Here is a 14,649-nt window from a genome sequence, read left to right as displayed (position 1 = left end):
AGATGTTCGACCGGCTGGGCAGCCACAGCTGGGAGCTCATCCGCCACTTCCACAAGGTGGTGATGGAGGAGGTAGAGGCCGGCAAGAGGGACTGGCTGGACGGCTTCGAGGACCTCAAGCAGGAGTTCTTTGGTGACAACCTGCAGCCCAACCAGGCGGCTTCTGCAGAGCGGTCGGCGGTGTCATCGCCCCGCCCACCCTCTGTTCTCTCCCATCAGGCGTCGTCCCAAACATTGGTCAGCAGTGTCCAAGAGCCCAGCATGACCACAGATGAACTGACCCCAGCGTCTCTTGACCCCAATAGCAGGAAGAACTCGGTCCAGCTCGTTTCGGAGCTCGGGGAGTTTAGCAACGAAGACATTTGCCGCTATATAGACCGCAGCTTCTCCTTCTGGAAGGAGAAGGAGGCTGAGATGTTTGATATCTGAGGGTGCTTCCTGGGAGGGTGGAGAGAGGGCATGCGCAGAGAGATTCGGCCCCGGTTTTTTCCGTACAAACTCAGAGGCACACAGTGCAGACTACCAGCGCCACTGCAGCCCAACCCACCTTTGTGGAAAGTGATCTTGGGGCTGCTCTCAAAGGCGACAACTTTATTCAAGCCGGTGGTGGGAGTGAGGAGGGGTCTGAGGACACGGGGGCCCTCAGCAAAGGCCTTGCCGTGTCTTGGCGAACAGAGGTGAGGGGCCAGAGGTGCACTTCACCTTACTTCTATTGGGAGAACGTCTCCAATTTGTTGAGAACCCATTGATTTGCATTATTCAGGCCAGGCGTAAAAAATGTCTCCTTGACCCATCCATTCGCTACCACAAGGTTGGTGGTGGCCAATCTTGGGGAAAGGACCAGACCAATTTTTTACAGAGAGAGAGGGTGGTAGGTCTGCCAACTTCTGCTGATCACAGTAGCTAAACACCAAATCAGGTCTTTTGTCCAACTAGTGTTGTCGACACTGACTGGCAGCATCTCCAGTTTCAGACAGGGGTCTATTTCCCAAACTGAAGGTGCCCTGCCACTGAGCCATGGTGCTTCTAGTCAAATTCCTAGAGCTCTGTGAATATCTGGGGAAGGTTGTCATCATCATCTCAGCTTCCCAGAGATACCTGATTGGCCATCGTGGCAAACAAAATTATGTCCCATGTGGACCATTCACCTGGTCTTGCTGAGCTGCCCCTACAATCCTTTCATGCACCAGACCTTTGGTCTGCCTGGTACGTCAACATGTTGATACCCAAGGCAGACCAGCAATGGTGGCGTCACACATATGGTCACGGTCAGTACACAGTGCCCCTGAATCTGTGCAGAATTGGCTTCAAAGGCTCGTTTTCTTTCAGATCAGTAGGAAGAGCAGACATCATGTCTACACTTCATGTCCCATTCCTGCTCTTCCCCTATGACCAAAGATATGAGGGAAGATCAGAGCTGAATAATCCAAGGCACAGAATATCTATGCATTTATTCATGGTTTATTTTCCCCTTTGCTGCATTTATGAATGAGAATATTATTATGGATTAAATTTATATGCCACATATCATCCAAAGATCACAGGGCAGTTCACAACATAGAAATAAAAATGAGAACGCAAAGTACACAATAAAGCAAACACAAATCAATAACACACACACACCCTCTTGCAAAACAAAGTTGGTAAAGCATGAGACTCTTAATTTCAGGGTTGTAAGTTTGAGCCCCACATCGGGCAAGATTCCTGCATTACAGGGGGTTGGACCAGATGACCCTCGCGGTCCCTTCCAACTCTACAGTTCTATGATTCTAGAGTGTTAATCAGCCAAAGGCCTAGTTACAGAAAAACGTTTTTTGCCTGGCACCTAAAGATATGCAATGACGATGCCGGGCAAACCTCACTGGGGAAAACATTCCACAAACAGGGAGCCACTGCAGAAAAGGCCCGTTCTCATGTTGCCGCCCTCCAGGCCTCTCATGGAGGGGGCACGTGAACGATTACATGTGCAGCTGGATCTATTTGCAATGCGAAGGCTCAGGAGGAGTGGCCAGTGGGGAGGAGGAACTACTGCCCCTCAGCATCTGCCAACCGAGGCAGCTGCCTTGTGCTTTGCCCAACGACAGGGCCGGCCCTGATGTCAACCATCAGTTGCTTTCCAGGGTCTCAGGCTGAGGCCTTCGCTAGGGCCTGGTTATCTTTCATTATTTTGAGTGTAAGATGCTTGGTAGGCCGCTCCTTTGGGAAACTGTAACACGGAGTAGTTGCAGTAAGCCAAGGAAGGGCAGATTTTAGGCTTTGGTGATCTATTCTGAGTTTTACTCAAGCCCTGAGAGCCATAAGGCAGAGCCAGGTGCAAATATACTCTTAGAATTAAAGAACGGGATATCCCTGAGCATGGATTTCAGTACTGGAACACACAGTCTTCCGGTCATACAACACTCCTGATTCTCTCCATCTACCTCCAAAAAACGTTCTTCATCTCAGCAGCCTAATTTAGCATAAATTTGCTATTGTTGAACATCTGGGAGTCGGAGTTGTTGCTGATCTCCTGTGAATCACTCAGAGACCTACCTTTAGATCTCAAATCTACTACCTGCCCTAAGCAACCTATTCTCCGTCTGCACCGTACATTTAAAGCAGTAGAACTTTAAACAGCCATGGCTTTCCCCCAGAGTATCTTGGGAACTGTAGTTTGCTGAGGGTGCTGAGAGATGTTAGGAGACCCCTGTTCCCCCATAGTTCCCTAAGGAGTGCGTTTGATTGTTAAGCCGCTCTGCGAATTGTAGTTCTGGGAGGAGGACAGGAGTCTCTTCACGACTCTCAGCACCCTTCGCAAGTTACAATTCCCAGGATTCTTTGGCGGAAGCCAAGACTGCTTAAAGTGGTGCGAGACCGCTTTAAATGCATGGTGCGGATGGGGCCCTAGACTGAGCCTGGCTCTTGCTCTCACTCCACAAGGAGAAGGAAAAGCAACTCTCGAGTAGCATGTTTCATTCAACACGCTTCACACATTGCAGTCTGTACCGTTTGCAATGTTTTCATTATTCAGTTAGCAATAGTGTGATTGTTTGTTTTAAAGTAAGTAGCATTCATTGCAGGGAGGTGTGTGGTGCGGATCAGGAGGGGGCCTTTAACCCTTTGCCTCCAACCATGATCCCAATCCAAATCAGACCTTCCCGCAGCTATTTACATTCTTTTTTAAAATAAAACAAAACCCACAGCCATGTGCACAAATAGCATTGCAAACAGGGTCCTAGAATTTCCGACCACAAACACAAACACACACACACACAAAATCATTGAGTGTGTGGTGGTGTCCTCATTTTCTCCGCAGGAATCTATTTATGTCTCAGAGCACATTGCAAATAACCAAATCATCACTCGGGGGAGTTTGGGCAATCGAAACACGAACAGATGCATCAACCTCCCGTTCTGCTTGCGTGATCTTTGAGCTGTGTGATTTTGACTTGTGGCAGAAGTGGGATCTTCTGATTAGCTCAGTGTGTTGATCTGCAAACGTTCCATTCCACCACCACCCCTTGCTTGTCTCTGTTAGCTCCAGCTAGTGCAATAGGGGGGAAACGGGGGGGGGGAGGTTGAGGGTTGGGGGGGGGAGGCGTGTGTGGGGAGATTTTAGGATTAGTGTGCCTGTTGTTCATGGGTGGGGGGGGGCAGTGTTGCTTTCTCTGGTGCTGAAGTTAAGAAATAAAGTTCTGTCTTGCGTGGAAGGAATCGAGCATATTTATTTTTGTTGGCGGAAGAATTGCTCAGGCCATGTGCTAGATCTTTGTACGTGTTTGTTTAAAATATCTAAATATTCCCTGCCTCTCTCCATGAGACCAGGCCTCACAAGAAATTGAAATTAATTCATAGTAAGCATGACCAGTGTCTCCACATTTAAAAAGAAATGAGTTAAAAGTGCAGAATCCAGATTTCTGCCAATAACAACAATGACAGCAGCCCTCCTGGATTGGTCTAAAGATCCATTTAGTTCAGCCTTCCGCAGCCCTAGTGCTCTCCAGATGTTTTTAGCACAGCTGTGCTGGCTGGAACTGCAGTGCAAAGCATTTACGGGGGGGCAGGCAGGCGGGTTTATTTTATTGAGATTTATCTATTGCATTTATATCCCAGCTCTGTCTCCAAGGAGCTCAAGATAGCATAGATGGTTATCTCCTTCCTCATTTAAATCCTCACAACAGCCCTGTGAGGTAGGTTAGGCTGAGAGGCAGTGACTGGCCCAGGGTCACCCTTCATCATGGCCTAGTGGGGATTTGAACTCTGTTCTCTCTCGGGTCCTAGGACGTCTCTGGAGGAAGACTGTTCAAGTATGCCAGTGTTACTAATGGAATTCTAATAATTTCAAAATATGAATGGATGAGAGACCTTACCTGTGCAGTATAGTGATGAGAGGAGAGCAGAAAGTAGAAGGGAATTACTTGGATGGAATGCAACAGAGACGAGATCCAGGTCACCTGAATATCTATTTTACTAGTGCCATGTAATGGTGATGATTGAAGAAGTGGTCTCCCCACACCCTTTCTTGTTTCTTCCCGCCTCCACATAATCCACTAAGGGAAAAGCAGACATATATATATGATCCCAAATCTTCTTGGTCCAAGTCTAGTTTGGTCCTAACTGAACCACCTTCTGCTTGTCCCCGGTTGTCTGCTGTGAAATGCAACTAGTTAGTAACACAAGCCTCTCCTGAGACGTATGTGATTTCTCTCCATGTTTTGCAGGGGGATCGCTGCATGTAGAAAACTAGCAATTCAAAGGCTAGAACCCTGAACGCTTAGCTTTCAGCAGGCAGAGAGTTTTGTTTTGCCTAAACCTCTCTTCTTGAATCTGCAGCACAGATACTACTGCAGAGGGAAGAGATGACTATGCATGCAGAAAAAAACCCCGTAATTGCTAAGAAAGTGTGAATTTGCCTCACTTGAATATGCAGAAAGAAGCACTGGCTGGATTTGATCCCAAGGCCATATAGAGATGAGGGAGAAGTTCACATTTGCCTCATTGGCCCTTCCTGAAATGACGCACCTGCTGAAATGTGCCAATTTTTCCAGATATGCACAAAGTCGCAGTGCAGTTCTCCCAGTCATGCGAACAAAAAAAAAGATGCATATGCTGGGGGTGGGGGAGGGAGTTGTGTGCACAAAAATTAGCAGACTAGTGAAAGCTACACACAAAAATGAATTTTATGAGAGAAAATTGCTTTGCAAACATGTATAAAGAGAAACCTGTGCTCAAATGCTGATGATGACATTAAATGTAGAAATGTGAAGAACTGAACTTAAGATTGGGGGGGGGGGGAGTTAGAGAGAAACTGAAATTGACCCGTTTGCCCATTCCTCCAGGAAGGAGAAGGCTGTTGAGTCCACTGGCTCTTGCTGGTTTCTACTCCTACTGATCTGCCGTTCTCCAGCGTAGAGTGGATTGCCCGGAAAGAATTCCCTCCTGGATACGAACATAGAAAACTTCCTTATACTAAGTTGATTTGTCAAGCTCAGTATTGCCTACTCTGGCTAAAAGGGCCTCTGCAGGCAGCCTTCCCCTGACCGGTGGCCCTACAGATATTTCTGAATTCCCATCAGTCCCTGCTGTGGTCTGGTATGAGGGGAAGCAGGCACTTAATTGGGAGAAGGTACCTGGTTGGTGTTCTGAACCGCAGGCCCAAAGGAGGGCTTGTGGTTGGGTGCAGGGATACTGAAGAAGGATGGCCAAAACACCATAGTGATCAGTTCTAGTTAAAGGAAGGCATAGACCTACAGCAAATCAGCTTGCCAGGTCTCCCGGCATTAAGAGACATTGGATGGACCCCGCAGCAAGGAGATGGGTTGTCCGTCCCAGGTCCGTAAAGCCTGGGAGACCTTGCTGGCAGACCCTCCCAAGTGTCCCTATTTTCCAGGGACAGCCCCAGATTTACAAAGCTGTCCCGGTTTCTAATTTGATCCCAGAATGTCCCGCTTTTCCTTAGGATGCCCCTAATGTTGTAGGGTATGGAGTTATTGCAACACTTCCCCCCCCCCAAGCCAATGAGATAAGTAACTATGCTACCTTTAGAAGACACCTGAAGGCAGCCCTGTATAGGGAACTTTTTTAATGTTTTACAATGTTTTTATATATGTTGGAAGCCTCCCAGAGTGGCTGGGGTATAAATAATAAAATTATTATTTTATCATTATGGGATAGGATGTCCCTATTTTCATCAGAGAAATGTTGGAGGGTCTGCGATGGTTTTTACATCCTTATTTGGTAGCCCTGCACCCAACAACAAGCCTTCCTTTGGGCCTGCGTTTCAGAACAGTTACCCATGTGAGAAAAGGATACTGGACTAGGATGGGCCGGATCCAGCAGAGCTCGTCTTCTTCCAGGGTTCCAGACAGGAGCCTTTCCCAGGAAAGCTGGACTCTTCAGTGTGCCAAGCATGTCCTCTTTCGCTTCTCTGGAAATTCTCCGTAAAAGTAGCCTCTTCCCCCTCCCAGCCCCTCCAAGCAACCCTGGCCTCGGCTGCCCCCTGGACTTGCAACTTTACCAGCCAATCCTGGCTCTGCACCTGAGTCCAGCCATAGCCTCGCACGACCTCCAGTTCCTACACACGTATAAGCCCCTTTATCCTCTCAGCAGTAAATCTCCCAGGAATTTAGGTCCCACCTCTCTGTGGTGGCTGAGCGCTAAACCCCCTCGTGCTCTCTGGGCTCTTCCACCTAAGCAGCTTGCCCTGGTGGGATTCCTGATCCATCTCCATCTTCTGCTCTTTCGCTGTGGTTCTGTTACCACGATCCCTGATCCCACTGTCAAAAGTGTTCCCCAGTCTCATCGTTCAGGTGGCGTGTGGCCCCTCAAATTCTTAAACTGGTCTCTTACTCTTTTTTCACACCCACCCACGCCAAAACAACAACAGCACCCCGTACTACTGTAGAGGATCTGCTTTTCTCAGAGAATCATGTTGTTTTAAGGAAGCTAAGAAATGGCAACTTGTAGTGTCGGGAGGAAAAAAAGCTTGGATGTGGTTCCTGCTCTCTAGAAAGGTACATCACTCCCTCCCACTTACACACACATTTGCCAATTCATCCTAGACCCCTTGACAACCCCCACTCGCCTTCCCCCAGTTATAGAGGGCTGAACAACACTACACCAGCACAGAATATTGTCAGGAAAACTCTGAGAAACTAGGTGGGATTTTTAAGGGGGAAAGGGCATTTTGGAATGAGTCTCAGTCCGTAAAGGACTTGGGGTACAGGACCAGAACTAAGAGTAGGAGTGGGGATTTGTATGTAAAAGCCTAATTCACCCTTTCTGAAACATAGCCATCCTTATTCTCACTTCTCCGAATTTTGCAATGCATTTCTCCAGCCAAGTAATGTGTGCAAAATTGCACCTGCTAGGATAGGGTGTTTAACAATACAAAAAGACCTCTCTTTTTTGGAAAAAAATATGCATGATATTGGGATAAATTACTTCTCCAAAATGTGTATATTAGGCCACGTTGTACACAAAAAAATTGTATATGAGGAGGAATTCGCACTAAAATGCTTGTGAGTTTTCATGAGGGTTAAAGGGGGGGGGGGAATCACAAACTGACTGAACTTCAGATTAGAAATAATGAGAAACTAAGAGAAACCAAGATCTGCCCATCCTGACCCATGACACAAATTTGCATAACATTTGCCTATGCTGATTTATATGTGCAGATGCAAATTTTGACCAAGTTTTAGAGGGGTGCCTGCCTTGTAAACAAAGGATTTTATTTTTATTTTTTAAAAGCTTTTTTAAAGAAGAAGGACCAAGGGTCCCCTTGGGGCACCATCTAGAGGGAACATTTATTTCATTGACTAGCCAGTGCTAGCCATATCTACAGAATGGAACCAAATCAGGCACGTTTTAAGAGAGCATAGGATTCCATAGTCACCTGCACCTGCCCCGGTCAAATGAGGTGCAAAGCCTCCTAATAATTTTAAAAACAAGAAACAACAACAGAGGGCTTACAAGACTGGGAGGTGGTGGCAGTCGAAGAACCTGGGCATAGAGCAGCTCACATCCTTAACAGCAAATTCAGCCTGATTCCTTCCATTTGCTGGAGCAAAAATTGGTGTTTGTTCTACAGGGACATTTAATGCTTTCTGGTGGTTCTCTCACTGTGGGAACGCATGCAAAGGCAGTGTTACCTGGCTGGCCGATTCCCCACTGTGAAATCTTCCTGGAAAGGCTGCCATAACTACAACAGCTCCTGCCCATAAGGAGAAGTTGCTCTGACCAGCTTATCCTGGAGAAATTACTTCAGTGTGCAAACCTTCAGTGTGCAAACCTGTGCACAAAGTTCCAGCAGCAAGGAGGTTTTGCGGTGTGGAGAGATGGGCAAAAACCCCTGTTTAGATCCTTCTTGAACTTTCCCCCACCTACCTCCTTTCTGAGATTCCTTTCCCGTTCCGGTGGCCCTGAGTTTAGCCACAAACGTGCCAGAATGCGGGAAGCATTGGCAACGGGGCAGAGAAATCCAAGGCACAGCCAACACGTTCCAGATCTCTGGCGGAACTTGGCAGAGTTCTTTCCTAAGGCGTCTCTACTTAATTGCCTCAAAGTGAAGCGACGTTCAGTGGCATCTCCAAGGCAGCAGCAAGGTATAGAATTCCCTTTCTCAGCCTGAGCTGGTTTTCTGAGTGCAGGGGAGCAGGCGATGTTATGCTTTCACCTTTCTTCTCTGCTACCTAGTAGAGAGGTTAACAGCCAGATTTGTTCTGCAGCCTCAAGAGAGTTTCCCAATAAACAGAAAAGTTAAAGAGGATCGAAACGAATAGATCTTTGGTGCTTCTTCTACCGTGACCCGCAAGCCCATTTCATGGTTTCTGTAGCAGATTTTCAAGGGGAGAGGGCCTGCATGCTGTAAGTCTATCTTCCTGTTGGGTGCCAGATATCAGCACCCAGAGCAGATATTTGTTGGAGAATGGTTGGCAAAGAGATTCACCAGTTTTGCCCATTGCCATAAAGGCAGTTCTAATGTCCTCCTGCCCCCACCAATCCCTGCTTTCCCCTGTAAATGCTCCAGGACAAATTCAACTTCTATGTCCCCTTCCTCCTTTCTTGGGCCACAAAGTTCTTCCAGCCAGGCTTGGAGCTCTGAAACGGACGCACCTGCCTTCTCTCTCTCTCTCTCTCTCTCTCTCTCTCTCTCTCTCCTCCGTTTCCCTTTCTTCCAGCCCTTCTCACAGGCTTGAGCAGAAGGAAAACCCTCAGCCACTTCTTTTGCCTTGCAGGAACGAGAGGAAGAGGCTCGACTGGCCACCATGCCCGCCTGGCGGAGGGATATCCTGCGCAAGAAGATGGAGGAGGAAAGGTGAGCGCAGGCTCCAGGGGGGAGGAACCACAGCTCAAGGGATGCTGTTGGCAAGGGCATCCTTTATTGATTCGTAAATGTATGCCACCTTTTCCTCCAAGGAGCTCAAGGTGGTGCACAAGCTTCTCCCCTTCCTCATTTAATCCCCACAACAACCCTGTGAGGTAGGCTACCCTGAGAAGCAGGGACTGCACACACCCCCCAGGTCAACCAAGTGAGCTTCGTGGCTGAGTGGGGATTTGAACCCTGGTCTCTCCCAGCTCCTAGTAGTCCACCACTCTAACCGCAGCACCGAGCAAGCAGCAGCTTAACAGGAGTACCAACAGAGGCTGCAACCTGGCTGGAGTTGCAAAAAAGGCATCAAAGATCATATCCTATATGGGCTGTTGTTAAATTGGTGCTAAATTTTGTTGTGCCGTGTTTTCAGCATGGGACGGCTAGCCACATTTTGGAGACGGTAGGTGGGGAAAGACGGCAGGAGGGGAAGCTTGCAAGCCAGGCAAGGCTAATCCCTCCTGCAGCTTCTCACTGGCCCTATTTGTTTTTATTTATTATCCATGCTGTGGGTGGAAAATGAGAAAGTTGGAGACCTGGGACAATAGATGGCAGCAGGCAGGTTCTCAACCATTGGAAGGGGGTGGATTCTGTACACGCCTCTGGTATATTAACGACAACACTGATGTGGTTTCTCTTAAAAGTGGAGCAAACCAAAAATGAAGAGATTCATCCATGCTTGTTTTTGAGTAGACGCTTATAGTATTACTCTTATAAATTTGGGATCTAACAGGTGCATTTTCTTCTTCTCCTTCTTCTTCCTTTTCTTCTGCAGAGAGCAAAAGCGGTGAGTCATTACTGTCGTGACCGATTCGGAAGGGTGGCGGCTTAAGGATTGGAGAAAAAGAGGGCTCAGATTTGTTTTGTTTTTGTTTTAAAAAATTATCAAAACTATCCAACATACAATATAATAAAAAAGAACTAATCGAACTAATCTAAATAAGCAACAACAACAACAAGAAAGAAAAGAGAAAGGGGGCAATAAAATAAAATAAAATAATAAAATAAAATAAAAAGCCCTTTCCCAAAGGTAGACCTTAACCCTTGTCTCACACAGAATGGGACAGACCCGCTCCCCCCCCCCCCAGCTCCCACTTGGGAGCTTCCCTTTCTTCCACCAGCTTCCCACCCTGGGAGATCTTCCCTTCCCTGCCTCTCACACATGGGAGATAAAAGAAAAAGGGGGGGGGGAGAAAAAGAACACAGAAAATAAAGAGAGAGAGAGAGGTGACAAAAGAAATAAGGAGGGCTTGTGGTTCTTCGTCTTTCAATTATGTATATTAAGGTTATTCAAAGTATCCAGCTATATTCCAAAATAATATCCAGCTGTTCCTCGTTCTGCTAGGTGATGATTCCCCAAACGTCAGCCCCAGACACCCCAAGTTTCATTCATTCTCCTTTCCACACAAAAAGCCCCAAAGGGGCTCTCCAGTTCTTATTACCGCTCAGTGTCAAGAATAGTCTTCCAACAGTCTGGTATGTCAACTTTATCCAAAATAACAACCGAACATCCATTATTAGGATAATAAGCCATAGTTACTCACTTGTTCTGTTTTCATTAACTCTGGGGCCTCTTCATATCCAGAAACTGGCATTCAGAAGCTTTACTGCCCTCTGGCCATGGAAGCAGAGGATGGCCATCATGGCTAGCAGCCAGTGGTCGCCTTCTTCCATGAGCTTGCCCACTCCTCTTTTAAAGCCATCCAGGTTGGTGGCTGTCACTGCCTCCTGTGGGAGGGAGTTCCACAGTTCACCTATGTGCTGAATGAACAGGCATTTTAGCTTTTGTGCCTCCCAAGCCTTTGGTAACCGGCTGAGCCTCCCCTCCCTTTTTCCTTCCCAACAGAAAAGAGGAAGAAAAGCTGCGGCGAGAAGAGGAAGAGAAGGAGAAGGAGCAGTCAGAAAAGCTAAGGACTCTTGGGTATGATGAATCAAAATTGGCGCCTTGGCAAAGGCAGATCATCCTCAAAAAAGGAGACATAGCGAAGCACTAGGACCCGGGTGTCCTTCAATCTGCCCACCTGCCTGGTTCTGCTTTGCTTGGAGATGCTTCCATCCTGTAGATCTCAGACCCTGTGAGCTGTTTGAGAGGAGGAGGAGGAGGAGGGATGTTCCTGCCCACCCCTACCCCACTTCCTGTTTCTGGGCTTCTCTCTCCTCTCAGCAAAACCACACACACCCCTCCCTTACCTATGCCATCTCTCTCCAATTGTTCGTTCCCCCAATTCTTCTTATTCATTTTGTGCCCGTTTTCAGACCAGCCCCGTCCCCCGTCCCCCAACGTGAGGACAGGCATAACATTCTTAAGTTTTGCTGGAAGTGATGTGAAACTATACCCTAAAATATAATGTACCATTTTCTGTCCTGAAATGAAAAGAAAAAGAAAAAGAAACCAGAACGCCCATGTACCAGTTTTCAGTGTGTCGGAAAGCACCAAGGGGTGAGCACTGACTGGCTAGCACCTGGGACTTCACCAACCCTGAGAAATGTTTTGCAACTTGTTAGTATTTCTGAATTGAATTCATGTTCATGAAGAAGCATATGAAGCGGGGAGGTGGGTGACATGCTGAAAGGTGGGGAAAGATGTACATAAATTCACTTGAGTGTAAGTCAAGCCAAAGCTGATGTCACACCTTGGGGGAGGGGGAGAACTGGCTGTCTGGAGTGTTATGTCTGTCTTCACCCTAAGGCTAAGTTGAATATGAAATCTAGCCACATGGCAACCTTAGCAACTTCCAACGCCCTCCACACCCACTTGGCTGGTATGATATCAACTGCTTAATGTCCAAATGTCCATCTGTGCAATAAAATAATTTCTCCAGATTTGTCCTTTGCTGCTGTCTTGGCTAACCCTAAGGCCTAAGAGGGCTGGACTAGATGACCCTCTTGGTCCCTTCCAACTCGTATGATTCATTTCTATTCCGAAAGTGGGCATGGCTGAACAAGGTTCCTAGAGCTTCAGCATCCCATCAAACTCTTTGACCTCTCACTCTTGCAGAGGAAAAAGAATAACCACTGAAAAAAGAGGAAATGAGGGATTCTGCAAGCTTGCTGCATTTGCATAGTTTAAACAGGTTGCAGAATCTGGTGTTCCTTGATGCAGAAACTGGATGAATAATTTTTTTTAAGCTCTATGTATCTTGTGCATGTTTACTTGAAAGGAATTCCCATTGTCTTCATGAGTACTTATTCCATTGGCAAAGGAGAGGGTTGTTTTGGTTTTGGTTTTGTTTTTTCAAAACAGCGCTCAGACCCCCTTCTCCAGGATGGATGGGCCACAGCCCTCATTTCATGTCTGACTTCACCCTTTCTCTGCCAAGATAATCTGTCTGCTGGGTAGCTATAGGTAGAAAGTCCCAGGGCTTAAAGTACCTTGCAGAGCTGCGTTCCTCAAGCACCCTGCCCTTTTCATAATAGAACCTTGTAGACAAAAGTTTCTGCTGGTGCACATTTTATTTTGCAAAGGGAAAGGGGCATTTTAAAATAAAAGGGTTACAGTTTGAAATGTACATCTCAATAATTTGGATGAGTTGAAGCAAGAGGTTCCTTTAGCTGCCATATTTTCGTTAAAAGCACAGCAGCTCCAACAGCGCTCTGTAGATTTTCTTCAAACTCTTCTTCTCTATATGGGTTTCGGTCCTGTCCACCTTCGAGGCCTCTGGAGGTTGGGGATTCCTTCAGACCCAGAATGTTGACCTTATCAGCTGTTAAAAAGCAAGTCCCTCTCCAAGCTGGCCTTTCCTTCCTTTTTTCTCGCTTTTGACCTGCCCCTTGGGATGGAATCGCTTCTACACAGACTTCCTTCTGCTTTCGCTGATACAACTACAATAATGTTTTTGTGCCATCCTGGTTGCTGAAGGGCGGCAATTAGGAGGGGGTGGACTGGGTAGATGTGTGTGCATATATGAACCAGCCAGAATGCCTCCCCGTGCCCCTGTTGTGTGACTCACTTTGCCTCCACTGAATTCAATGGGATAACTAACCTTCTCTGGATCAGCCGTCAAGGGCCTATTAACCACACACAAAACAGGCAGCTGTTATTCTGGACACAGAAGTAATATTTAATAATTTAGAGCAGGTTTCAGCAGGGGGCCAGTCCACTGTCGCTCAGACCTTGTAGGGGGCCAAACTATATATTTTTCAGGTGGGGGGGGGAGAACAAATTCCTGTGCCCCACAAATAACCCAGAGATACATTTTAAATAAAACCACACATTCTACTCATGTAAAAAAAAACACCAGACAGGCCCCACAAATAACCCAGAGATGCATTTTAAATAAAAAGACACATTCTACTCATGTAAAAAAAACACCAGACAGGCCCCACAAATAACCCAGAGATGCATTTTAAATAAAAAGACACATTCTACTCATGTAAAAAAAACCAGACAGGCCCCACAAATAACCCAGAGATGCATTTTAAATAAAAGGACACATTCTACTCATGTAATTCCCGGACCGCCTGCGGGCCAGATTGAGAAAGCGATTTGGCTGGATCCAGCCCCCGGGCCTTAGTTTGCCTACCCATGATGTAGAGTGTATCATTTCTTGTTTTATTATTTCCTAAAACTGAAATAACGATGCCATGGTGGAAAGGGTTTCTGAACAGAGGGGGAGTGGAAAGGAGTCATAGGCAGAGGTGCGCAGCATTTTTATTTTTATTTTTATTTAACAAAATGTATATACTGCTCAATTATTCAAAACAAAACTCTGAGCCCAGGAAGTTTAGCATTCCACCAGCACCCAACTCCAGTGTTTGCTTCGAAGGAGTGGCAATGGCAGTGAGCGCGAGAGCTGGTAGTCTCTAGTTCAAATTTGAATGACAATATTCACAACTCAGCTTGCTGCAACTAGTGGGGAATTCTGAAAATGGCCTTGGAAATGTAGCACCAGAAAAATAGCAGAGAACTGGGTGTTTCATAAATAGCAATACTGCAGCATCCTGAATTTGGATGGCGGCCCTCGAATCCCAATTCACTGCTCGAGACCTGAAATTTGAAAGCTGGAGGATCCCCAACAGTTAGCTGTGTCTATTCTCTTCTTTCTATGCATAAAAACACAGGAAGCCAAACCTTTGGGTCCACCTAGCTGACAGGCAGGAGGGTCTGCAGCAAGGGTCTTCCCAAAAACGCCTAGAGATGGCAGGAACGGCACCTGAGGCCCCGCCTAGATGCAAAGTATGTGCTTGAGGGTTTCCCACCAGGGCATCTGGTATGTACAGGATGCTGGACTAGATGGGCCATTGGCCTCATCCTGAAGGCTGTACTGAAGTTATTATGCCAAGCTCCCTCTGCACTACAGA

General features: G+C 46.9%; 1 protein-coding gene across 2 annotated transcripts in view; it reads left to right on the top strand.

The window, feature by feature from the left end:
* ESPN (espin) overlaps positions 1 to 12,173 on the top strand; it is a 103,477-nt gene extending 91,304 nt beyond the window's left edge. For both annotated transcript variants that reach the window (XM_033156552.1, XM_033156550.1), the window contains 3 exons: positions 9,215 to 9,294; positions 10,124 to 10,135; positions 11,195 to 12,173. In XM_033156552.1, coding sequence (XP_033012443.1) covers positions 9,215 to 9,294; positions 10,124 to 10,135; positions 11,195 to 11,342 — 240 coding nt within the window. In that variant the 3' untranslated portion in view covers positions 11,343 to 12,173. The remainder of the gene's footprint in view (positions 1 to 9,214; positions 9,295 to 10,123; positions 10,136 to 11,194) is intronic.
* Positions 12,174 to 14,649: the final 2,476 nt, after the last annotated feature.

Source organism: Lacerta agilis, chromosome 8 (genome assembly GCF_009819535.1).
Source record: "Lacerta agilis isolate rLacAgi1 chromosome 8, rLacAgi1.pri, whole genome shotgun sequence".
Classification (NCBI taxonomy): domain Eukaryota; kingdom Metazoa; phylum Chordata; class Lepidosauria; order Squamata; family Lacertidae; genus Lacerta; species Lacerta agilis.
Note: the sequence above shows the minus strand (reverse complement) of the source record. Positions and strands in the feature narration are given on the sequence as shown.